Consider the following 27,737-nt stretch of genomic DNA (forward strand, 5'->3'; position numbering starts at 1 on the left):
AGAGCCTTCCCCTGATTGACAGGTCCAAAGTTCACAAAGAGTTGTGACGTCTTCCGAAAACCCTTCGTGCGGTCCACGTAGAACTTCAGCGCTCTAGCTACATCCAGCGAGTGCAAAGTCCTCTCAGCCGGCGACGAAGGCGACGGGAAGAACACAGGTAACACCAAGGGTTCGTTGAGATGGAAGTCCGACGGTACCTTGGGCATGAAGGAGGGGTGCGTCCTGAGCACTACCCTCGTGTCGTGGAAAGTCAAGTACGGGGCCTTGCAGGAAAGGGCCTGGATCTCTCCCACTCGTCGTGCGGAGGTGATGGCCACAAGAAAAACTGTTTTCCACGATAGAAACTTCAACGGGGCCGAGTGCAGAGGCTCGAACGGAGGTCCCATGAGCTTGGTCAGCACCACGTTGAGCTCCCACGCCAGGGCCGGAGCCTTCACCGGCGGGAACGATCTGAACAGTCCCTTCATGAACTCTTTCACCAGACGATGAGACCACAAGGACGTCCGCCCCGTGGTTCTGGTGTATCGGGAGATCGCAGCAAGATGAATCTTGATGGACGCGTGTGCCAGACCAGCTTTGGCCAGCGTCAGCAGGTACGGCAGTACTTGGGGGGCCGTAATCCGTAGAGGGTTAATCTTCTGTGCGTGGCACCAGACAGAGAACCTCTTCCATTTGTGTCCGTAGCATTTAAGAGTCGAGGACGCCCTGGCCTTTGCAAGAACCTCTCTGCAATCGGCCGGTATGTCGTATCCTCCAAACTCTAGCGCTGCAGGAGCCAGGCCTGCAAGTTCAGCGACTTCGGGTCGTGGTGGAGGATGGCGCCTCCTTCCCTGGAGAGTAGATCCGCGTCCGCCGGCAGCTTGATCGGCGGGGACGCTGACAAGTCCAGAAGGTCCGGGAACCATATCTGCCTCGGCCACGCAGGTGCGACGAGGATCATCCTGCACCGTGACCTCTTGAGCTGGTTGACGAGCCGGATTAGCAGAGGCAAGGGAGGGAACGCGTAGAGGAACAGGCCCTCCCAGGGGAACGAGAAAGCATCGCCCATGCTCCTCGTCTGGGGAAACCTGCTGGCGAACCTCCGGCACTTGGTGTTCGTCGCCGTCGCGAACAGGTCGATCTGGGGTGTGCCCCACCGTCGGAAGAGGCGATCCACCAGATCCTGCCGTAGTTCCCACTCGTGGCACGAGCGCAGCTCCCTGCTGAGTGAGTCGGCGATGGTGTTTTTTATCCCTGCCAGATGAAACGGCACCAGAAAAATCCCTTGGGCAACGGCCCAATGCCACAGGTCCTGCGCCTCCTTGGACAGCGCTGGGGACCTGGTTCCGCCCTGTTTCCTGATGTAAAACATGGTGGTGGTGTTGTCGGTGAAGATCCTCACCACCTTGCCCTTGAGGGACGGAAGGAAGGACCTGAGGGCCCAAAACACTGCACGGAGCTCCAGGACGTTGATATGCAGGGACTTCTCCGTCGGGAGCCAGAGTCCCCTTGCGTGCAGATTTTCGGTGTGCGCTCCCCACCCTTCCAGGGAGGCATCCGTGGTCACAGTCTCCTGGTGGGCTGGGGTCTGGAAGTCCATGCCCGCCGTCAGATGCGCGCGGGTGCCCCACCACCGTATCGCTCGTCGGAAACTCTCGTCGAGCTTGATCCTTTCCTCGAAGCTGCCCGTCGTCTGGATCCAGCGCGCATCCAGGAATTCTTGCAACGGGCGCATCCGGAGCCTGCACATGGGAATGAGGTAGATGCAGGAAGACATCATCCCGAGGAGGGACTTGATGGACCTCACTTTGGCCGCGTCGGCCACCAACATCCGTTGCACCTTGCCCAAGATGGTCCTGGTCCTCTCCTCCGACGGGGAGGCCAGAAGGGACACTGTGTCGAGCCTGGCTCCCAGAAACAGTGCGACTTGCGCGGGCACCAGGTGGGATTTGGCGTAGTTCACGGAGAATCCCAGGTCCGTGAGGAGTTGGACGGTCCTTGCCGTGTGGACCACGGCGAGCTCCCTCGTCTTGGCGCGGATGAGCCAGTCGTCCAGGTAGGGGTAGACGTGAATCCCCTCGCGGCGCAGCTGCGCCGCCACCGGTGCGAGGCACTTGGTGAATACCCTGGGTGCCGACCGTAGTCCGAAGGGAAGGGCTTTGAACTGGTAATGACGCCCTTGGACCACGAATCTGAGGAATTTGCGGTGCCCCTTTAGGATGGGAATGTGGAAGTAGGCATCCTCCAAATCCAACGACGATAGGAAGTCTCCTTCCTCCAGCTGACCCAGGACGTGCTGGAGGGTGACCATCCGGAACTTCTGCGCCTTGATGAACTTGTTCAGACGTCGCAGGTCTAGGATGGGGCGCCATCCTCCCGTCTTCTTCTTCACGAGGAAGTATCTCGAGTAGACTCCGGAGCCCCGAAGCCTCTTTGGGACGAGTTCGATGGCGCCCTTTCTGAGCATCGCCTTTACCTCCAGGAGAAGTTGAGGGACGTGAAGTTCTTTCCTGGACACGTGGGGGACGCGCGGGCACCTTCTTTGAAACTCGAGCGCGTGGCCCCGGGCCAGGGCGTCCAGCACCCAACGGTCGGTGGAGATGGACTCCCACACGCTGACGAAGCCCGCCAGCCGGCCTCCCACCGGGGTGCTTCGGTGGGGGCCCGACCCCACGGCCGGTTCAATCCTGCTTGGACGTGGCCTTTCCGCCTTGACCTCCTTGGCGACGACGGCGGGGTCCGCTAGACTTGCCTCGTCCTCTGTAGGCCTCTTGCGACGACGAGCGGGCCGCTTGACGGTAGGAAGCGAAACCGCCGCCGGAACCTTTGGAGGCGCCCTTGCCTCCGCCGCTCCGAAAGGGCGTCCGTCGTTGCAGGACTCCAAGGGCCCGGGCCGTCTCAGTATCCGCCTTGATGGCCTGAAGGGAATCGTCCACTGTCTTCCCAAACAGGTTGTTCCCGTCGAAGGGCATGTCCAGGACTCTGGTCTGGACGTCCTGCCGGAAGTCCGTAGCTTTGAGCCATCCACGACGTCGAAGGCAAACGCCGTTGCCCAGCTGGCGGAACCCGGTGTCGGCGATGTCCGTCGCCACGGTGATGGCGTGTCAAGGCGTTGGCCGCTTTAATCGTCGTCGCTGCCGACGAGATGACTCTACGTCCCATAGCATCCAATTTCTTTCCCTCGCCGTCCGGCGGGGAAGTTGATGTGGAGGCCGCACCCCCCCCCCGCTTTCTTCCTGGCTGCCGCGGAGACGACGGAGTCCGGGGTAGGCTGCGCCCGGAGGCACAGGGGGGCCGTGTCCGGGACCCGGTACTTTTTCTCGTACCGGTCTCTTCTAGCTGGCGTCGTGGAAGGATTCTTGAGGAGGGAAAGGCCCTCATCCCAAATGTCGTCCAACAGAGGCACTGCGAGGACCGTCTTCCTCTTGGCCTCGCGCCGCTGATAAAGGAAGCCTTCCTTTTTCTTCTCCTCAGGGCAGAGTTGGAAAAGCTCGGAAGCCCTGGAGATCATGGAGTGGAAAGATCCGATCTCGTCGGGCGGAGAAGCCCTGGTGGGAGGCGACGACGGAAAATCCTCGTCGTATGCCTCGTCGTCCGTACCCGTCGCTGCCGTGTCAGTCCCCGTATCATCCCCTCGGGTGGACGGGGAGGAGGGCTGGAAGGGGCGCGACGGTTGAAAAGGAGGTGGTGGATGGATCCTTCTTTTCTTGGTAGGGGGAACACCAGAAGGTCCCGGTTCTGGATCCCCCGACGGGAGAGGTTCCTCCGTCGGTAACGGTAGCCTCGTCCTTATCTCGGAGCATAAGGACTGTATGGCCAACAAAATGGCCGCCGAGTTGTCTTGCGGCGCTGGCAGAGGGGAATCCGACGGGCGAGCAGGGGCCCCGTCGGTATCCTCGACGATGTCGTCGTCGTCACCTGCGTCGGGGTCCATTCCGACGGGCTGGCCTTCTTCCACGCCTAGGCCGTGGCTTAAGACCTCGATCAGCTCCTCTTCTGAGGTTGAGGCCGAATCTCCGACGACGCCCTGCCCCCCCTTCTTCTTCCCCACGGAGGGTTTCACGGGGGTCCTATCGATGGGCACAAAGGAAGACTCCCTCCGAGGAGGCAGGGAGATTCTGGGCCCTGAGGTCGCCACCACTGGTGCAGCCACCACAGGCTGAGCCAGGGCCGCCGCGACCGTTTCGATAGAGGGCTTGGTCGGATGGATCAAGGCCTTCACCACCTTAGGTGCGCTCACCGCCTTATCCTTGAGGGAGGGGGCACTGCCACGCTCCTCCTCTGCCTTAGAGCTCGACCGGGGCCTCTCCAGGAGCTTCGCCGGGTGCTCGGCCTTCCTCTTACCCGACCCAGAGCGTTGGCTCGTGGTTGATGGTGCCGGGGAGGGTGCGCCCTGCCTGGCGCCCGTAGAGCCCGACCGTTCGGCGCTCCCGGTGCCAGCGGACTCGCGGTGCTTGGCCTTATGTTGGGCCCCCGTCGCCGGGGCGCCCTCAAAGGTCTTAGAAGACCGCTCGGATTTCTTCTTCTTCTCGCCAGACGGGCTCTTACCCTCCAGCCAGTTGGCGAGACGTTGATGGCGGTCCTTCATGGTCCGTTCCGACATGTTGCCGCAAAACGCACAGTCCTTCTCCACGTGCGTCTTGTCCTCATGAAGGCAGTAAAGGCAGAAAGAGTGTTCGTCCTCCTTGAAGACGTTCTGCAGCTGGCATCCAGGGCAGACCCTGAACAGCTTTCCGGGCGTCGAGCTTCCCTTCTCCTGGGCCATCTCCGAGACCGGGCCTGAGAAGCTTCTGGATTCCTCCGAAGTGTAGCTCGACGAAATCTTCACCCTTGAGGGGCACAGATGAATCCGACACGGGTCCCCGTTGATCGGATGTAGGATCGGTGGAGCTTGAGGCTCTTTTGACCGAAAGAATCGAAGTTTTTTGTGAAAAAAGCGCGAAAAATAGCACTAACGCTCGAGAGCAATAGCACGAGGATCCCAACACATGAACGTGCGGTAAAAATCTGAAGATGGCTGCCAGAGGCGGTGCTTAGGTAGAGGGCAGTCATTGGCTGTGGTCAGTATGACGCAGAGACCAGTGATTGGTTATTACTACGAAAGACAGATCAGAAACGAAACTGATACTGGTTTTTTCTTTACCGAGGATTCCCAGCCTGACGACGGGGAATATTCATGAGCATGTGAATCCATGCCAGACCCCATGCTGGAGAATGAGCACGCCATCGCGGGTTCATTCAGTGGCAATGAGGCGCCTGCCACGCCTTCTGCCACCACGCCAGCTCGGGTGAGCGCTTGGAAGACTCCCCGGAGATGACGTGGTGGGGGGCTAATGGCACCTTTTCTTGTGAAAAGTGTCCACTCTGAGGGGCGCATTTAAATGCACCCACCGGCGCGGGCACCTTTTACAGTAAAAGGCCGCCTGCTGCGCCTTGTCCAACAACGCAATCTCGGGGGAGCCCTTGAAAGACTCCCCCGAGCTGGCGTGGCAGGGGCAAAAGGCGCCCTGGGGGGCGTGGTGCCACGGGCAGTCGCCCGGCTCGCCCCCCACTAAGGCTGGCTCTGTCTGCCAGTGTCTATGGATTATAGGGATGTAGCACAGAAAGGAGGAGCCGGAAGAGCTAATGTAAAAAGCCCTCAATACACCGACTCTTAATCGATAATCATGAGGATCACAACTCGTTTTAGGGGGAGAGTTTTGGGAACTGGCCCTATGTTCTGTTTCAATTCTTAAAAAGAGTGTTTCATTTTAGACATTGCAATTTGACGCAGATGATAAATGGTACGACACTGCTGCGCTTACTAACCCCGTGAACACACACATGGCTTTGATTTAAAATGTGCATAATGAGAACCTGAACATGTTGAATTTTGATAAATGAATGGAAAACTTAAAAAAAAATCTTACAAGCCTTTTGAGTTGAAGAAAGCTAACTCGTTTACTATTTGTATTCTAAAATAATTACTTAAAAGTATGAACACGGTCATGAACACGTCTGTTAACAGTGTTTAAGTGAGGAGGAATGATATGTGGTGCTCATCATGGGTGCTTGATTATAAATGTATGGGTTATATGGAACATATGGGGTTTGAATTAGGTTGTTTTGTGCCAATACCTCTTGATAGCTCTTCACGCGGCACGTGGTCACATTCCCTATGTGCAGCGAATATATGAAAGAGTCAATGATAGGCGTGATTTGTACTTGTCCCCAATCAACAGCTGCGCGGTACTCTGTCACACACCGCCTGGCTTCCTGAGGCCTCCAGGCCATCTAGGTCAATTATGGAGGAGGCCTTTTCTTCCCAGAGATGGAAAACCAGTACCAGGATGTGGCCCTCCCACCCCAGTGGCATTGGACCCTTGGCAGTGAACAGCAACAGATTCAACGCTTAAGGCTAGATGACATTGGACTGCTGTCAGTGAACTGTTACAGTGTCCACACTTAAGGCAAGAGGTCATGCCACAATTCAATGCCCTGGGGTGGGAGGATACAGCCAGGACCTTGTTTTGGATCCTGTCCCAACAACTGCCCCCAACCTTTCCCGTTCTGATGAAAGTTTGGAAAATGAGGTGCCTAACAGCGGATATTTTCTCTTCAGAACATCATTGGTCAGATCAAGGAGTTTCTGCTCTGAACTATTTACTTTCCATGATGCCCACCTGCTGCTCTGCCATGCCCTTTCTCTTGAATTTCTTTGTGTAGGCAATTTAGGTGGATGATGCCTGGAAATGAGTGATTTCATGTAGATTGTGTTTCCAAAATGGCCTCTGCATTTCTTTCTGTTTAAAACACATGCCTTAAGAGTATTTTCCGATGAGCATTACACCTTTCGTGAAATATCAGTTCCATGTCATAATGTCCCTCGCAAAAATGTCACCATGCAAAAAATTCACTGAAGAATTGCAGTTTTTGTGGGTGTGGGATTCTTGTATTGTCTTTGTTCTGCTGGGGGTGATACTATAGGATACATAAGGAAACTGCACATGGGTGATTGGGGTGTATTTCTACAGCTTTCTGCTGTCCGTCAGTGCGCTACACTGTATGGTACATTTAGCAGCTTCACTGTTAGTGGTTATTGTCAAATATTTGTGTTGGCCTATGCTTCAGGTTGCCATACCATAGGGCACATAAAACAGCTGAACATTGATAGGCAAGGGCAGGTATTTTTACTGGCATGTGCCTCTAGGTGCCCCACCATAGGGCAAACATATACAATACTCCCCCTCCTTCACGGATCATAATTTAATCACATTAATCTGTTATACAGCCCAACATGCAGACTACGAAGACTACCTACGTGCAGCCGGCCGCCCTGATCTATCTCTCTGGGATTTGATCTGGTACAGGATGAATTGAATCCAGATCAAGGCCTTCACTTTTCACTGAACAACTTGAGCACCCTTCGGGCCCATCACACATCCAATCCCTCTTGGTCTCAACTGGTTTTAATGGGCAAGCTGCAAATCATTCTACCAATTGTTTACACAATACAAAGTGGCACCACGTCTCCAATATGCTTTCTTCACAAATTCTGGTGACAAACTACATGACCGTTCCCTTTTTCGTTCAAAAATATTTTGCTGATATCACCCTTTTTATTTCTAAATGTATTCCTTCAATTATTAGAGATACTTGCATTTGTAGTGAAATGTGATATATTGTCTTAAACCTAAAGGTGACCTGTTTGACATAGATGGGAGGAGTTATAGTTTAGTTACCAAATTGAGGAACTTGAAATTTAGGGACACATGTTTAATCCCTTTACATGCATTTCATCCCATAATTGTGTTACTTGATGAACTGGTGCTACAAATTGTGAATATGTGTGATATAAATATGTAAAAGGGAAAACAAAATGACCTGCTCCCTTCACAATCTGGTGTCCCTATTGTGACCTCATGTCTCTCCCCCCCTCTCTTCCCCACTCGCACCCCTCAAGGTGGACTATGTTGCTTATAGCACATTCTTTTAAAGATGCTTATTCGACAACAGATGTTTTTGTAACTCTAACTGGAACCCCTTGGAGCTATATCTTCACTATACCAAATACCTAAAAGGAAAAGGTACAATGAGCAAATCAACAAGCATTTCATGAATTTGTGCCAATAATGTTTGCTACTTAGAAAACTGCCCTAGCAGGTTTCGTGTAACCTAATCTGCCAGATTCCTATCATTGTTTTTTTTTTCTAGGTGCCTTTCAACTTCAAGTGGTTCATCGTGTAGAGGAGCAGCTGAATGCCTCTGCATGAAGTCCCATTCCTATTCTGCCTATGTGTTGAAAACCGGAAATGGCAACATGTGCAACACCAGTAATGGTACCTATACCATAAAAAGCCTTTGAGACAAAGTACCCACTGAGAAAACCCTGTGTGATGTATCACCGACGAGATGAAGTGTGAAGATGAGAAAAGGAGAGAGGCTGATGAAGTCACAAACAATGAGTTTGATGCACTGAGAAGGATGACCAAAGAAGAGAATGCATAGACCTTATAGAATCTGATGGTGAAGTAAAGAATTGGAGAAACATTAATTTGTGGCATAAAGATTGCATGTGTGAAAAAGCACTGTAGAAAATGCAAACCTTTTTATAACTGTACAGATGCTGTAACGCAAGTAGACTAAGTAATTGTAAAGGCTAGCTAAACGTAGTGAATAGACTGCAGGTGGTGCCGCCAATATATAGGAGCTGGACATTCGATGTAACAATTTTAGTAAACTCAACCCGTGGAGAAAGGAGGAGTGATAGCTGTGTGTGTTTCGCAGCAGAGAAATAAGCCAAGGCTCAAAGATGGAACAAAGAAGACTGCTTGGCCTTTGGTCAAAGGCAAAGGCAGCCAAAACTGGTTATCAGTCCTTGAGAACAGTGAATGTGAGATGCCAAGGCATCTTTTGGTAAATTGCGAAGAGAGAACACCATGAGTGGCAAGTTTCTTTATTTGAGACACTTGAATGCTATAAAATGGGCGGATTCACGGTCTCCTGTCTCGTGAGTCCAGGATGGAAATAGATGTGGGCTTTCAGACCTGAATCTTGATGAGAACATGCTCATAATCCCTTGCATTCCCAGAGAAGAAAAGCAACTACAAGGTCAAGTTCAAATACAATCTGAATGACAGAAGGCCCGAATGATGAGAGATGTTGGGCTAATTGGGTGGGGAGGTACGGTCAAGTCCACCCACCAATACCTGGGGTACCAGCTTACGTGCTGCTAGAGAGTTGAATGTTCCAGAAGGGTACAAGCATGCCAACCAATTGTAGAGGGCCATATAGCAAAGGGTCTTATAGTTTGTGAGCCAATGATGCATCATACTTCTACTCACGATCCAATCCCATATAGAAAGTATACTTAGATACTCCCCTTAGTCCTATCACAATCCTGCGTAGGTTTTTGTAGTTTGCCACCTAGTATGATGTCACGGATGACAAGTTTTTGCTATACAAATAATGTTTTTTATGAAATGCTTTGAGACCATGCTGTGCAGCATCTGTTGATGTCTGTTTTGCCAACTTCCTGGGTCGGTCTTTGTATTTGGTGTGAGAGTTATTCTCCATCCCATCCATTGTACGATGTGTTACCTTAATTAAAAGGACCATGAGGTTTCACTTGGTAGCAGAGGATGGTTTGGTAGCAAGACCCATCCACTCCAGTTAGACTGCAGTATTTTGGAGGATGAGGCACCCTCTGCCATCTACCCAGAAGATCGCAAGGTTTCCTGTGGAGAGCAGCCGATAAAGAATTCTTGCAAGAAAATCGAGACGGTGGGACGGGTTCCTCTTTGACAAAATCTCCCTGGTTTCCACGGGTGCTTTGCGGATGGAAGGTGAAAGTGGTTGATTGGAGGGGAAAGTCGATACCAAATGCCTCAAGCTGAACAAGCAAATGGTGAGTAGATTAAGGGGAATGGCAAACTGAGGGGATAGGATTGTGGTAGTTTAGAACATAACGGGGAAAGTAACGGGAGAAGTAATGGGTAGTTTAAAAAAGTAACGAGTGATTTTTTTGTGTGTAAATAAGTGAGAGAGAAAACCCGGCAGTCCTAACCCAAAGGCGATTCAGAAGAACTTTTCAGTCGAACCCTTGTTATACCCTTCAGTCGAAGTAAAACAGGCTACGTATTGGACAGGTCCATATAAGATACCAATTTACATCCAGTGATCATGGTATTATTAGGGGCAGAGATAAAATGAGGGATCAATGAGGATTAATATGAAGATGTGACTAGTCTGACTGTTTGTGTATGTGTGGTATATTAATGTTACGAAGAACGACAATTGTGTAAGGAAAATTGAGAAAAGGTTGACAGAGACATATTGTCTATCAAGAGAAACTGTCCGTACCGACTCAGAGGTAGAATGAGATTACTGAAAAGTAGAGGTTTTGAGTGGCGATTGTTGGAGCGCGCTCAAATTTGTTGTTTTCATTAAAGTATTTTTGTAAACATTGGTAAGTATTGCCAGTCAATTGAGACTTGTCACAATGGGAGACATTGTGATGCATTTATAATGCTCCTCTGATACATTTATATAAATTATTGCCAAAACACATGCAAGCTCAAACAGTACAGTGCAAAGTGGGTGAAAGGCACGGCAGATAAGATGTTCATGCCATGGTCACAAGGGGGATCATTGTCAAAAGCAGTATTTCAACACATGACCACATACTTGCATGCTGTGCACACGGGAAAGAAATTAGAGAAAAGGTTAGCTATTTTAGAACTTTGGAAAATGTACCAAGAAGAGAGAGAGTATCTGCCACCTGAGGAGTTGATGCTAAACCAGAGTAAGAAGGAAGGTGTCTAGCCTTATGCTCCCCTTGCCTCGTCTGAGATAAAAGGTGATAGCATGGAAAACATAGGATGGTATCCGTTAAAGGAATTGAAAGCGGCAACGGGGTATAGTAATCAGATATACAAACCGCCTGCTTATAGTAGTTATGATAGTCCAGAGAAGACTTAAAGAAAAGAGGAGATCTTTAAGGTCTTAGAAAACAGGGAAGAGAAAAGCAAGTGATAGAATGTATTGAAAGATATAGAATGAGAGATCAAGAGATGGAAAGGAGAGAAGGATAAGGCTGATGAAGTAACGCTTGTACAGAACGAATGGCTGGGAGGAAAGATATTGGTTCCTTGTGTTAATATCCCCGCAAAAATATTGGCATACAAGAATATTGCCATATTTTAGCGGCAATATTAAGCTATGGAACCTACGGGGGACACCCCCGCAGCCCCCATATTTTTTAAAAGGGAGCGGGGGACACCCCCACAACCCCTGGCCCCATTTAGCACATTAATGATCCCCAGCAATAATATCGCCTAAGGCCTTACCCCACAAGCATATATATGGTGATATTATTGATGGGATAATATTTCATGATACCCAGATATTACTCAAGCTAGATGGTAAGATCATTGAGGAAGTCAGGAAAAGGGAAGATCAAGATGAACAGGATAGGAAAGATGGGATACGAAAAGAGATTAAAAAGAGATGAGTATAAAAGGAAAAGCAGACAGCTGCAAAAACAGATGTATCAGGAGGAGCAACAAAGGAAAGAAGAAAGAGCAGATGAGCAAAGGAAGTTTGACAACAGAGAGCAATAGAAGAATGGGATAAACAAGAAAGGAAGAGAGAAGAGGAGGAAGTGCAGAAATTAAGAGATAGAAGAATGCAGAGATGAAGAAAAGAGGAAGACAGAAGAGCAGGGTGTAAGGAGAACGAGATGAGACAAGAAGAGGAAAGAGTTAGATGGGAAGCAAAAAAAAAGAGAAGTAGATGAAGAATTAGAACGAAAGAGGAGAGAGTGGGAGTGCAATATTGACCTCATTCAAAAGGAATTGATGGAGCCAAGCCCAGCAATACAATGGGGCAGTATAGAAGAGTTCCTCCCGTAACAGGAAGCAATGACAGGTCCATATAGAGTAACCTTAGATGATGACTTCAATATAGGAAGCATCGGAGATAGGATTGATAAAGCCTATCAGGACTTAAGAGACGTTGGCAAATTGGGAAGGTGAGGGAAGAGAGATCAAACCCTAGTCTTCCAATCATGAAGAGAAGAGAATAATCCATTCAGTATTGAGCATAGAGTCTTGTCTTTAAGTAGACTGCCCTTAGACAAGAGTAAAGGGGATGAGAGTCACACTAGTTGGGTACTAGATATGTCAGACGAGGAGAGAGAATCCTTCCGTGGGGAAGAGGGAGGAGGTGCATGTGCCCCTGAGGAAGGCCTGCAGGCAGATAAGGAATTAAGATGGTCTAATCTAGAGCAACCTAAGGAAAGGATGCCAGATCCTAAAGCATATGAGAGAGTCACCGCCATATGGAAAATGGTTAAGGTGATTACCAGGGAGAAGGCGGTCAGGAACCATTGTCCCTACTATGGATAGGCAGACAATGGGAGTCAATTGCGGATTAGGATTTACGCAGTTTCCCTTATTGGAAAAAGGGGGAATGAGACCACAGTATAGTCCATGGCCACAGATGGATGAGGATAATTTAAGGTGCAAACTCTGCAGTTTAACGGCGGGTGCGGGAAAATGGATTTATGAGTTAGAAAAAATGACAGGAGGAAATATCTTAGCAATAGGAGATTTGAAGGGTCTCCTAGCAGCCTTTCTTGAGGAAAGAGATGATGATATTTGGAAAAGAGAAGGCTATTTAAGTGTGACCACACAAAATACAGTGCACGATGGAGAGCCATTTGATAATTGTAGTGCAGACGTCTGGAGAGCTCTCAGAGTACAGTATCCTGATGTGTCAGACATGGGTGTGATTATTACATGTAAAATGAAAGAGGATGAGGGTCTGCTTCCTTACATTCAGGACATTCAGGAATGCTGGACTTTTGAAATGCATGATCCGTGGGGAAAACAGTGGTAGTATTTTACCACATTTTATGCCAGGGATTGTGTGAGCAGGTACAGATGCAACTCAAGAAGTGCATCATTGTCGGCTGATACAAGAGAAAAAACAAGAAGAAAGATGATGCTAGAAAAATTGAGGAAGCCAAGTTAGTTGAGAAGAAATTGTCAATATATGCCATAGAAGGGGGGGTATTGACAAGCGGAGAAGGACTAGGTGTACAGCAAACAATGGGTACATCGCAGGCGAGTAATCAGTGGCCAATGGACCAAGGAGCGAATGGGTTTGTACCACGAGGTTGAGGCATGGGCTTCAGAGGAAGGGGTGGATTTCAAAACACTGAAGGTGGGTTTCAGAATGTGCAGAATAAGAATCAGAGTGCGCAAGGAGAGTTCAACCAAGGGGGCCTAGTCACATGGAGTACTCCTTTATTTTGGACATGTGGAATGACAGGGCACATTGCGCGCGTATGTAGAAGTCAAGGGTATGTACAAAATGGGCAATTCTCAAGAGTGGGGACAGCTTATCCTCCAGCATATAGCTCACAAGCCAGGGAAGGATTTGCCCAAGATCAGACAGTGTATCAGGCTCAAGCGCCACAAATGCAACAGGCACAGCCACCACAGCAAGCACCACTGTATCCACCACAAGGGCAGTCCCAGCATGCCCCCATGCAGATACAGCACAATGCAAACACAGGACAATTATTGATGCCTAGAATAGGGGGTGTCACTGTAGTAGGAGGGAATCCTTTCACAGGTACAGGGGTATGCATGTTTTCACAATAGGACAGCTCACAGGGTGACTTTATGTGTTCAGTACTATCTGTGACACTAGACCACGAAGAGGAACCAAGGGTTGAGGTGACAACAGGTGTCAAATCTTTTTCATTTTTAGTAGACACTGGTGCAACGCATTCATGAATACGAGAGGGAAAATATCCAATGTTGGGAAATGCCATGAATGCTCAAGGATTCGCTGGAGCTACGAGTCGAGTTCCTTTTACTGATGAATAACCAATCTCTATAGGAGAGTGTGGCATGTCTGTTCCTTTGGTGTATTCACGACAGACACCAGTTAATATTTTGGGAAGAAACTTAACATGACAATTTATTTTACTGATGAAGGTATAGTGGGGCCTACTCCTGGGATACACTATATGAATGTGGGTGAATTTATATTGACATTTACAGGGCAAATGGTTCTAAGAGGTTTGCCGATAGAACCAGAAGTTTTCCTTTATGGGGAGGGCATTCTGTTAACATGGCTACCTCGCTTAGTGGGAAAGACTATGAGGATACCTGATGAATCTTGATTTAGACCACAGATATTTATGGACGAAGAGGGGGGACTGACCATACCCCCTAGAGTTAGAGGCAGTCATAGTACGAGGGGAAATGGCAATTCTCGAAGGAACGGATGATGAGGGTAGTCCATGGAGATCAGTGATTGCCATTGGGGAAGGGTGCCGATTGACTGAGGTCACTGGCGATGACATGTTTAGAGATGGTCCATCAGATGATGAAGTGATGTTCGTTATGAGCATTACATATTGGATCAGAATAGAGAAAAGGGAGATCCTACAGCGCATGGCGATAATGCAGAAGCGTCAAGCATTTTTTGACAAAGACTTGGAGAAAGTGCCACACATTTTATGGACTACAGGCCCTTATGATGTAGGCCTATTGAAGGGAGTCGGGTAAGTTAAAATAAATCTGAAACCAGGGGGGATTTTACCAGAAACGAGACAATAACCAATATCTTGAGAGGCAGATGAGGGCATTTTTGAGACTATCTTAGCACTGACGGAGCAAGGTATTCTGGTACCATCAGAGTCATCGTGCATTACTGCAGTGTAGCCTGTGAAGAAATAAAAGGGAGGGTCAGGGAGATTTATACAAGACATGAGACCGATTAGCCAGATTGTAGAGGCAGAGTTTCCTTTAGTTCCTAATCCAGCGACAATACTATGTAGTATACCAGTAGAAGTGCAATATTCACGGTGATTGATTTGAAGAATGTGTTTTTCTCAATCCCGTCGCACAAGGACTCACAAGATTTGACTTTATTTACGTTCCATCAAATCCATCAGAAACAAACTACGCTGCCTCAAGGGTACTGTGAGTCCCCATTGATCTTTAACAGAATCCTACAGATGGATCTAGGTAACATTGATTTAAAAAGCACTGTGATTCAGTATGTAGATGACATTTTGATTTGTAGCACAACAGAAGATGAGTGCAGACACGACTCAATCCAGTTCATGACTATTCTAGCACACAAGGGATACAAGGTAGACAAAGAGAAGTTACAGTACTGTCAAGAAGAGGTGCTGTACATAGGCCAGTTGATCTCACACGGGGGAAAGAGGGTAACACCTGAAAGAGCTGAAGCAATCATGAAAACTGCAAAACCGCACACAATGAAACAGATGCAACCGTTTTTTGGATTATGTAATTATGTGAGAGCATGGGTGTTTGACTTTAATTCATACGCAAGACCCCTTTTGCAGGCTATGATGAAAGCACAGATGAATAAAGAGAAAATAGAATGGACTGAGGAAATGGAGGGTGGATTTAAAGAGTTGAAGAAAGCAGTTTGTACAGCTCCTGTTTTACTAATTCCCAATTATGATGAGGAGTTGTTCTTGTTTTCACATACCAATGGGACAGATATGACAACAGTGCTTACACAGAGAACTACATTAGGGTAAAACCTCTGGCATATTACAGTGGAATTTTAGACCCGGTTATGAAAGAGCATTTTCCTTGCAAACAGTCATTGGCAGCCGCCGCGTTTGCAATTGAGAAATCTACAAGTATTGTAATGGGTGTTATATGACACTTTTTGTGGAGCATGCTTTGTTTGCCATTTTGGAGAAATCCAAGGGTACATTGACATCTCAGAGAGCTTCTGTATACGAAGTAATGATATTGAATCCAGCGATTAAAATTGTCAGATGTTAAATAGTGAACCCTGCCACCTTTGTAGCTGAGCCAGTGACAGAGGGTGAGCATATCCATGACTGTGTGCATTATGTAGATTTCTATGATGGTACACCGTGCATAAAAGAGAACACATTGTCAGGAGGGGAAATTCTCATTATTGAAGTGTCTTCGAAAATTGATCAAACAAGTGGAGCTAGGCATTCTGGCGCAGCTGTAGTGAGGCATAGAGCAAACAGTGAATTTGAGGTTGTAGCAAGTGCAAGACTACCATTTCACTTTTCATCGTAAGCGGCAGAATTGCTAGTGCTTATTGTCGTGCTTGAAAAACATGAAGGGCAGGAAGTGACGGTTGACAGTGACTCTGCCTATGTAATGTCAACCGTACATGCAGGGCTAGCATGCTGGAAAAGGAGGGGCTACCTCCGAGCAGACGGCACTCCAGTGCAGCACGCATCCTTATTGGACAGGCTCATTAAGGCACTACAATGCCCAGTAGCCATAGCGATAGTTAAATGCACAGCACATACTAAGCAAACTGTGGGAACAAAGCCACAGACGCAGAAGCCAAAAGGGTTGCATATTCTTCAGATAGTTCAGGTTTTGATACTCCAGATGTTAAGGAGAAGGTAGTTAGGATTATGGTAGTGAATAACGGATGTAATCATTTACCAAGAGCCCAGATAATGGAGGTTCAAGGCAGTGCACCACCAGAAGAGCAGGAATTATGGAAGCAAAGGGGGGGGGGCTTTATCACCTGCAGAAGCATTATGGTGGCTGGATAGCAGCGGAAAGCCTGTAATGCCAGTAGCATTGTTAAAGGTAGCGCTTAAACAGCTGCACTGCCCTGAGCATGTAACTAGGTTAAGTCTTGCTGCAACAATTACAGAAGTCTGGTTCGTACCGAACCTATTAGAACATGATGCATTTTATGTAGTAAACTACATCGTATGTCAAAGGTTTACAGCTGGGCATATACTGCGAACAATTGGAGGAGTCATTCCTCGACGACAGTGTCTAGTGCCTCGACTAAGAGGCAATAGCCACTGTGCTTACACCTCCTTCACTTTCTCCCAGATTTCAACACCCCTGTGGATTCTGACCTGAAACACGTGTATGCACAGCAATGGTACATGGATGGATGCTCCTTGGATCTTTTGACTTCCTTGTCTGTGCATGGTGCCACTGCATATGGGGTGGCACGGTTATGGTACATAAGTTGATCCCTGCCTTCCCTCAGTACACTATTTTACAAGTGCCCAGTTTGTTTGCTGTTTATTCTCTGCAAATTACTGTCATACATCTGATTTACAAAGTGAGGGAGATGTGACACACGCTGAATTCATGTGACCTTGATAGTTCTGGTGGTGGTACTACTCATAGTGTACAGTTTGCCACATAGTGATGAGATGTCATTTTTATTTGCGAAGAGAAGGCCGGTTCTCAAGCAGACTCTAAACATTTGGAGCAGTGCATCTCTATTAATACTCCAGCAACTGCATCTATATTGTCACTCCACTCTGCCTCATCAGTACCGCCACCTTTCAACTGCAAGGTTTGTTCCTGTCTGGAGTCTGATGTGGCATAGTCTTTTCCTTGATCATCATCCATCTAATCATCTTTACTGTCTCAGCCAGAGGATGGAGGTGGCTGTAAAAGAGACCTGGTTTTAAATCTCTTCCATCCTGTTCCAGTATTCCGTCTATCGATCTTTCCTGGTCTTTGGTAAATAAGATCTGCACCTCTCCCCTTTCGCAGAACGTATTTATTTATTTTATTTTATTTTTGCCTTTATAGCAGCGCACAAAGTCCTGAGGCATTAATGTGCAAATTACAGTTACAAGGTTTCAGTTGTACAGTTGCGAGACAGGAGATATAAGATACAAGTCTCAAAAGCAGTTACCATGAACCCAATTTTGAATGCTGGAAAGACGATAAGGTATGCCCCACCTACTGGGACCAAATTTGTGCAAGGTGGGCGTGTTCTAAATTTGATCACAGTGGCAAATTTAGGGAACAGTAGTGTAGAGAGTCACAAGGCACATGCTGAAAAAGCCGCACCCAGTGAAGCTGGGGGCTACATCGGCAATGCGAGGCAATGCAGTCTAGAGTTGGTGAACTATGGTGTTTCAGGTTGCACAGTAGGAAGACAGTTATAATATACATAGTTCAAAAGCAGATACCATGAAGTAAACGGCATTAGGATTTCCATCTGCCAGAGAAACGTTAAGACATGCCCTGCCTACTCGGTAAAAGTTAAAGCAATAATTTAGAGGGTCACAAGGTGCACACCAGAAAAGTTGCACCCAGTGGGGCTGGGAGCTACATAGGCTATGCAAGAAGGTGTTTCTCAATGACATAACCGTTGAATACAGCCATAGGGAGACATTTTATGATTAAATACCTATCTACTGTTATGAAAGCGGTTTCCACGCACATCCTAGGGGATATGTAATTTTTTTTTTACTAACAGGAATTGTCGAAGTGAAGAGTAAAGACTTGTGTAAACCTATTGTGTGAAGAATCACATTCTTGAAACCTTGTGATCCTTTATCAGAAGACTTTTTTGTGCTGTATTGGGCTCAAGCCTGCTGAGCTATTCTGTGGCCAAATTCGTTAATATCACTTGCCATTAAAGATTAGTTCACAGATCACTGGGCAGAAAAGGAACCAGGCTGCACAAGTCTAATATTCCTTCAATTAGCATGATATTAAATTGCATGCTTAGGACTTGAGCAACAGAAGGCTTTGCTTAAGTTAATTGCTGCTTGTCTGAAGTGATCACATTCACAACAACAGGGATTCCACGTGGAAAATGCTTACATACAGTTCACAATCTCAGACTGGAAGCCAGATTTAAGAGAAATTCGAAGACATGTTTTTTTTTTCTTTAATGTTTAAATCCCGTAGGTATTGCACTACCTTCCCTTGCAACCCTGCACCAAGGCACTGTTTCTGTCTCCCTACAGTCCCCCTACCAGCACTTATGTCTGCACTTACCTTGCACTTGCCACCATATGGCTGTTTTATTATCTTATTTATTCTACTACACTTTCCCATCTCATTTTCACTCTCGCACTTTTCCCTCCCCCCCCCTCCCATGCACTTGCACGGTCTGATTGACACCTGGCCTAGTAGGATCGTTGTCTGTCGTCCCTTTGTTGCCCCCCTTGCCTCGTCGTGCCTTGAAACACTTGTGTATAGGCACGTTATAAATGCCATATCATATCATATATCATATCATATTGCATATCACCAGTAGGAACTCCCATGCCCCTTGATCAAACTTCCCCTCTTCCTTGAGCCTTTCTGTTACCCTTTCTAGCTACACAACACTTAGCCATTGGTACCCTGACCCTGCTACATGGTTCACCTGACCTCATCTTAACTGTCAGAAACATGCTTCCTCTGCACGATGGTTGCTAAACTCCATAACGACTGTCGTTGTTTCTTTATAAAACCTCCTTATATAATATATTGAAAGCAGTCAGTGTACCATTTTTGCACAAGTGAAAATGAAATGCATAAGAATAAATAATGGATACTTCCAAGCGCAGTGTAAATATTATGAGAAAATGTGCATCTGACCAACTAATTGTCCAATCATACATACCTCGCTGAATCCATCACCAGAGATCTCATGATGTGGAAGCAGGGATTTTCCAATAGGCACATGAAATGTGCGTATACACTGCAAAGACACATTGGGCCTGATTACAAACCTGCCAGTCCGGTAAACGGTGCTAGTAGTCTTACCGGCACCATTGTTAACGGACTAGCAGAGTACAAGTTTGCATGCCAGGTGCCTTTCCCCCCGCCAGGTCTGATCTGGTGAGCGGAAAGGCACCCGCTCGCAGACTTTGACGGTAGCACCGGCACCATTATGAATGTGCGGTGCTACCGTCTTCCCCATTCCCATTGAGTCCAATGGGACTCGAAAGGGAATGGGGGGGCATTACAGCCCCGGCGGTCCCTGAAGCCATGCGCTGGAGAAAAACACAACTCTGGTGGCATCCGTGCCATTTTTACTTGCATGGCTACCGCCGGGGTGGTAATGAGGCCCATTATGTTGCTAGAGGATATATTCTATAGAGCCTTTTGCATCCTAATTGCATTGTTTTCATGTGTGTTCCTGTAACAAAATGACTACTGCTCTGTTATAGTACAGGGATGAGTTGTGGCTAAAACAACCACTCAGTCCCATAACACCACTAATCCAGCAGGGAAACAGGAACAGCCAGACACGTGTACATTCTTCACCTCTTTTGGTAGCCAGGACCGAGGGCATAGTTTACTCTTCAGGAGGGGTGTGAGCAGGTAGAGATGCAACAAAAGCTACAATAGTGCTGTGGTACCAAAGTAAAAGAATGCCCAAACAAGGTTCTAGGAAAATATTATTTTAATTAAACGAACACAAATGCACACAACTAATGAAAGCACGTTTTTCACATCCCATTATTACAAACACTGAGAACGCTGATTTTAAACTAAAGGGGCACTCTGGGTTTGTAGACAGAAGTGCTCAGGCTACGAATTCAACCAAAATGTCAAAGTATATGATAGATTCCTACAGCTCTTCTTGACAAAAAAGGGTTAGAACAGCTACAGACAGACCACTCAGATAGCCACAGGATTTTAGGCAATTGGAGTGGTACTTGTTTCAACTCCAGGATATACTGTGGAACACAGATTTTGGAAGGAGAATTTGTAAATACCTAGGAGATTATCCCCCTAGAGATCATATCTTCAAGCATATTCATCCGTGTGTTGGTTGAGACCAAAGGACGGAGTCAGCCCTGAGGACGGACCTCACGTCTGAAATGGTGCTGGCTGCAGTTTACTCCTTCTCTGTTTTCAAAATACAGCGAACAAATCATCAAAGGATGCATATTATGAAGACTTTTGAACTTTTATTGAAGGCATAGTTTATGTTTTAAAGCGTTAATTTTAAGATGCAGTAGTATTTCCAACATAAAGGGCACCTCGAGATCTGGTATTAATACACCTGATTATTGTATAAACTATCTGTTCTTTTCGTCTTTGGTGCTCAACAGCTTTGTGCCAAGCGTTTTGGCATAGAAACTGGAGTATGAGCACTCTCTGCACTGAATTCACTCTGGGGATAGGAGATACGAGTATATATTTTGGGGATGGAATGGTCACCTACTCAGAAGGGACACTACTGACCAGCATTTATAGAAAGCCGGCAGATGTCAATAATGCATTGCACGTTGGCAGCTTTCATCCCTCCCACTTGAAAGCGAACCTACCATACAGTTCAACTATAGGTTTGACCTAACAGTTGATTAGATTGTACACTCTTATGAGAAAGGAAGCAGCAATGACCATACGTGACATCACTGGACTTTAATACTTGTTGCACTGCATTTATGGTATTACCTGTTTTCACACTGGACATCTGTGCTAATATGTATGTGCAATTCACAGACATGTATTACCTACAAATTGTAGAACTGAGTTTGAGGAGATTATGAGTATGAATACTGTACTAAACTGCATCTATTGAACCGTTCATTTTGACAGTCTATGTTTGGGAGCACAATTGTGCACATTTCACATACATGTTATTTCTCATATATCAAGTGTCTGATATTTAAAGAGAACATGAGTATGGACAATGTACATATACGTTTCTTTAAGATATTCCAAACACCCTTCGGGTATGGACTAAAGTATCAGTCAACATCATTTGTGGCTTTAGATCCTAATTCTTATGGGTTCTAATATCTTAGTACAATGGGCTACATGTATTTCCACGTAGATTACAGGTATGCATTAGGACAGGCGCATGCGCTATGGATCCATGTCATTCTTTATCCAGATGACTAATGGAATGCAACACCTACAGCAGACTTTCAGTCCTTTTAGTAGTAATGGTGTTGGGTGGTTGCTACTTGTTTGCGTATTGCTGCACATAGCACTGTCATGCATTTGTGTGTTCAAGTGAGTATTTGGATCCTTTAGGAAGTTCACATCCTATGGCATATACTTGACAATATTAGTTTGGACGTAGGTTGCCCCTGCAAAGCAACATACACTTTGTTTACAATCATGTCATCATCACCATCATTATACGATTACATCTTTACGACCAAACTGCATGCTACTTTAAGTAGCCACGTTGGGACTATCTTCCCATTTGCTTTCACTAAAATAGTCGTGGTCCGCGAACCTGGGAGATTTTTACTTTTACTTCACTGCACATTACAGTAAGTGCTACTGGGCATTAGGGCCTTACTGTAGATTATTAACATTCTCACAAATGGGTCTTTTCCCCTACCTACAATAAATATTAATTTGCTTCTATACGCAGGTGTGGGAGAGATGTACTGGATAGGTCTATGACCATGGGGACCATGTTACAGATAATGATCACTTCTTATCCATCAGATAACACACCTCAGGCTATGGTTTACTGGTTATGACATGGTGGCTACTGAGATTAACCAATTATAAAGCCACAAACATTTGTCAGGTCTGTATGTGTGTTATCAGTCTAGCCTCGGTGTACCCACAACAGCCATGTGGGCTCTGCGCAGGAATCATCTTGTTTGATACAGTTTGGTTCATCCTTGAACATCAAGACTAGAAGGATTCATCTGGAATTCTGTTGGGTATAAAGTCTGTTCAAAGGTCCCCTGCCATAGAGATGAAGCATGAATGCTCCTAGGAAGATGAAAGCTCTTCTCCCAAACCATCTTAATGGCACATTTGGGGTGAAACTGTTGAATGGACAAGGCCTACTGCAAATGAGGCACTGGTACCCAGGATCCTGCCACTAAAGGTGATAGAACCCTTGCAAGTGCCCTCTACACACGTTACCCTTGTGACCCAGGACTGGGCATCCCAAAAAACAAAGAAGAAAGGTAGTCATAGCTCATTCTACCTGCATCTCACAACCAATGCAGCAATAGTTTTGGCCCCTTTAACACCATTTAACGCAGTGCAAAGGAACCGCTGGAGTCTTTTCTAACATAGGTGTTCAACTGACTCTGCATCCTCTGAGTTAGGTTTGACAATTAAGCTCTGCCTTCCCTGCATCTGAGACCTGGTGAGACTTCTAGTGGCCCCAACTTGATGCCACCACCAGCACACCAGTTTCTTCGAGCTCCAGGCGGATGCCGTTGCAGTACCCCTACGCTGTGATGAGTCAGCTGAGCCTGGTCATTGTGAAAGGCAATTCTCTGCTTTCATGCTTCTGCAGCCACAAAATGTTCCAGCGCCAACAACGCGGCACCACCTGTCATTCCCTGCATCTTTAACCAGCAAGCCATTGCCATTGCCGAACAGCGCTTTATCATTGGAACCCGTTTTTGCTGCTTCCAGATTCCACCCTCTCTCAGTGCCGAGAGTGTGTCAAGGCAAATAAGTTCCCAATGATGGGAACTCACATCCCCTGCACACTATTTTAGACCCAAAGAAGACAAACTCTTCCATATATCTAAGGACATGGTGTTATAAAGAGTAGCATATATTTTCAGAAAGTACATAACTTGCATTCCCTCTTGGGGAAACATGCATGTAAGAGTACATACCAACAGGAAATGTGTGTGAAGACAGAGAGTGATAGTGAGCACTGTATCTGCTTGTGTTGTGGGATGGAGGGTTCGAAAGTGAGAGACGCAGAAAAAACCACAAAGCCTTGCAACCTCTAGTGTAGTGGGAGGGAGAGAGGGTAAGTGGATATGGATTGGGATTTGGTGAAACTGAGTGAGTGTCCAACAGAAAAGTGCTTTCATAGAGCCTGTAGTGTTTGGGCAGATTCAGTCACTTGTCAAACCTTGCAATGTGTGATTACCTTTATCCCAACCCTAGCAGCCCTTTTGGGAGAGTCATCTAGCATGTCTGATTTAAGGGGGAGGGGGTGCCCTCTTTAAAAATAACAGAGTAGTGAACTCCACTTACTTCGCATGTACCCTCGACTTGAGTTTTGCCTGAGAAGTCAGAAAACCTGTTTGCATTTCTGAGTGAGCTGAAAGGAAGCTCCGAAATTCACTTTCCACGTATGCTACCTTGCAAATGGCAAGAGATTGCACTGTGTGTGATTCTCACTGACAGTTGTAAATTGCAGTATCCATGTTGTCCATTGCACCATAGCACTTTGCATTTGTGAAGCCCCTCACTTTAGTAGAATAGATTTTGCATATACAACACCTCTTTGCACAGATGGTACATGCTTTTTTGTTAATCTCTATTTTCTGGAGTGTGTCCAATAAATAAGGATTAGATGTTGATTAAATAAAGAGAAATAAATGAAACATGGCAACACATACGTAAATTAAAAAATAGAAAACTATCCAGCTTCATATTCGGCTTCTGCTGAATACCTGACAAAGTATTCTGTATTCAGCTGAATACTAAATATGCTATCGGTACACCCTTAGTAAACAATGATGTTAATCAACCCATCCATCCTCCATCCACATTATCATGCTCATCAACCCATCATTCCTACAACCACGCAATAAAATTCATCCACACAAACTAAACAGGCGCTAACACCTATATATTGGCACTACCACCTATAAAATAAAGCCATACCTATTTGCTTTGCCAGTGCTTGTTTACCCTAACACTCTACCCAAGGAAAATGCTTTTGAAGGAGAATCTGAATTGTCTTTTGCAAGGGCTATGTTTCTACAATTGTCAAGCTCCACATGTTGACACCTCGTATGATACAATTGATAACCAGATGCCCATCAGCAATTGTGGAACTAAACTCAGAATGCGAGTACAACAGTGTACTCTGGAGTATCATTTATACATGCGGTGACTTACACAAATTTAAATGAATAAATGATTACAAATAACAATGGGCAGTCCCATTGTTTGCAGTGAGGCGCAAATGATTTGCCTCAATTCAGACTCTGTTGCTATGGATCCAGCAGAGATGCCTGTCTGTTGTCATAATGTTACTCAGTATACTTGTATGAACACGGTGGGATATTGTGCAGGGTTGTCCAACTCCAGGCCTCGAGGGCTGTAAACCTGTTCGTTTTTCAGGATATCCCTAATAAATATTTGAATTAATTACATTTGAACACATTTGGAATCATTGTATGCAAATGTATCTCATGAATATTAATGAGGGACATTCCGAAAATCTGAGATGTTTCTGGCCCTCGAGGCCTGAAGTTGAACAATCCTGGGACACATGGCCTTCATTGTCATCACTAGGTAGCATTCTCACTATGGTGTTTAGGTATGCATGGGACACAGCTGACTTCTTAGTTAGACTGTGTTGCAGAAAAAGACACATTAATTAAGTTTTCTCCTGATGAGTTGGATGTAGATGGTTTGGGGTCTGAATACACACTCATTACAAGGTAGGACATTGTTAAACTGCTGCTTCTTAACAGTGGTTGTTCTCTCCCTGTCGTGAAGGTCTTCATTCATAGGGTATGGTTGGCGGCAAATGTATTATGTGCTCATCGATCACACCTTTGATATAGACACTTTTATGTTTGCTGTTGGTTATTACATGCTCTGGGTGTTGCAGCTCCTTCTCAAAACCAGTTTTCTTGAGACATTGCATGCATGTTTTTTGTGTATTTATGTTGGTGCAACAGTGTATATGCAAAATGTTTAGAATGAATAAACATATCCCAGTACGTGTTTAGGTGTTGATGACCATTAAAAGCATTTTACTGACAAGCTCAGCCTTCGGGATTCACACTCAGCGAAGCTCTGAATCCACTTGGGGAGATATGCTTGAGAATGGATAATTCAAGGACTTGGCCAGTCTGATGCAGATAGAAGGCCTTCCCAGGCGCCACCTCTTGCGGTATATGAAAGTGTTGAGGGGGGTGGCTAAGAGGAAATGGAAGGAATGGCCTGCTGGACCGGATGTGGCGGTCTTCCGAGAGTCGATGTGTGGGCTAGAAGATGGATGGGGCCCGGTGTCCAGAATATACGGTTGCCTCCTGGTTATGACTAGCAACAGGAACACACGCCTGGGAAACGGATGTTGGCCTGGAAATGACTGAAACTCAACTGGACTATGCCTTGTCATTTGTTAAAAATGCGTCTCGGAATGTGCGATTTCAGTTACTAATCTATTACATTGCACATACATGACCGAAGGTAGGGTGGCAAGATTTAATGCGAATGTTGAGACACTTGCCCATGGTGTCATCGGAATGGAGCTGATCTAACCAACATGTTTTGGTTCTCTGCACGATTTTTGGTCCCAGGTTAAGCGTGCCTGTGTGCAAGCTGGGATCATCAAATTCGACTGGAACCCACATGAATGTTCTTTGGGTGGGTACCCCAGGTGAAATAAACTGAAGCATGTGATTAAGTTTATGGACATTGCATGCATTGTGGCTAAAATATGCAAAGCTGTGTCATGGAAGGATAAACAAGGGCCCTAATACAGCAAATGGTACAGGGACTTTGAATGTTGGTGCCTACCAGAAACAACGGCCTGGCACTGTGACCTGGACATTGATGTCCGTGAATCAGCGGTAGATTTTGCGGCCTCGGGAGCCCTTATTTTGACAATGTTCCATGCATCAGATGATAAACCGCTGTGAAAACGGGTGCATGCCCACACCTGGTTTTCTTCTTCTCTCTTTCTTCTTTTCTTTCTCTCTATCTCTGTTTCCCCCTCCTTTCCTCTTTCCTTTTATGGGCATCGATGCACTATGCAGATGTAATTTTATTTTTTTATTTGTTTAAATTCTAAAGAATGTGCCAGATCGCGCAAGGGCCTCAAGGCGCACAAATATGACAGACAGAAGAATGGTTGGTGTCTGGGACCCCTACATGACCCACAGACATAGGGAATCCGAATCAGCCACATCGATTGTTCTTGCTAAGACCGCTCTAAGATGTCCTATTCTCAACCACACGAAGATTGCCTGAGCTTCTTGCCCCTGGGCTGTTTTTTGTTTGTTACGACATAAAGCCTGAACATTGATGTTACTTGTTGGTCTAGTTCTTTTTGTGAGAGAGCGTCATGACCTCGTCATGACGCCTCTCTAATAAAAGGGGCTCTGCAGCAGAGCCCCAGGAAGCGGCAACTTGTGTCTGTGTCATTATTGCATGTCCTCTGGCCGCGTGGTCGCGGCCTGACTAGTGTCCGTGTCTGGGTGCCCCCAGGACCTCGGCTGCTGTTGCTGGGGTGCCCCCCAGCAGGGAAGCAAACACACCGGTGACCTGGGCATAGCAGGTGACCCCTGTCCGCTGCGTGAGCGCAGCACCTGAGACTCCTGTTGGGTGCCCTGACACTCTCTGTGGCTCGCCCCCAGTGATCGGAGGCGGGCCACCACAATTATGAGCCACTGTACATTGTTTCTTACCCAGTTGATCTATTGACGCATTTACCTTTAATGTGTGTACACTGGGAACAGCTGTATGTAAATATATTTGTCTATGTTCTCAATAAACAGATTCAAAATACAAATGGTGAAAAATGTACCCAAGCACCAGGCTAACTAAGGTGCAATGATAAATGACACATGACTCAAGATTTTACGAAACAATAATGAATCATTTCCATGATGAGCACCTTACCTTGTCGCCTTCTTCGATTTCACAGATCTTGTCTCCAGTTGCAGGGTTGTAGACTGAAAATTTCTTGCCGCTGGCAGCCTCATGCCACTCGTTGTTTATAAATATCTGCAAATGATTAAGAAATTTGTTGAGTGTGAAAATTCATTACAATTTACTATCCTGATAAGGGGCGTGGCACCACACATGCATTGGGCGCAACAGCTGCACTAACAAGTACTGTATGAGCGAGCCTTGTACAGGGTGTTAAGAACTAAACATAGATATGAGTACCGTATTCGACTGAATATTGCCAACAAAGATCAATCAGATTGTCTGGAATACTGCGGAATTAGACTCTAAGCGAAGCTCTCAGAAAGCAGATAATGAGCTTGAGGAGGGACACTGGAAAGGGAGGGGATGACAAAGCCCTTCACC

At 46.4% G+C, this 27,737-nt stretch overlaps 1 protein-coding gene across 1 annotated transcript in view; it reads right to left on the reverse strand.

The window, feature by feature from the left end:
- ALDH1A1 (aldehyde dehydrogenase 1 family member A1) overlaps positions 1–27,737 on the reverse strand; it is a 653,703-nt gene that overhangs the window by 148,888 nt on the left and 477,078 nt on the right. The window contains exon 3 of the mRNA XM_069625815.1: positions 27,324–27,428. Within this exon, the coding sequence (XP_069481916.1) occupies positions 27,324–27,428 (105 nt within the window). The remainder of the gene's footprint in view (positions 1–27,323; positions 27,429–27,737) is intronic.

This window comes from Ambystoma mexicanum, chromosome 6p (genome assembly GCF_040938575.1).
Source record: "Ambystoma mexicanum isolate Mex_15411 chromosome 6p, UKY_AmexF1_1, whole genome shotgun sequence".
NCBI classification, from domain to species: domain Eukaryota; kingdom Metazoa; phylum Chordata; class Amphibia; order Caudata; family Ambystomatidae; genus Ambystoma; species Ambystoma mexicanum.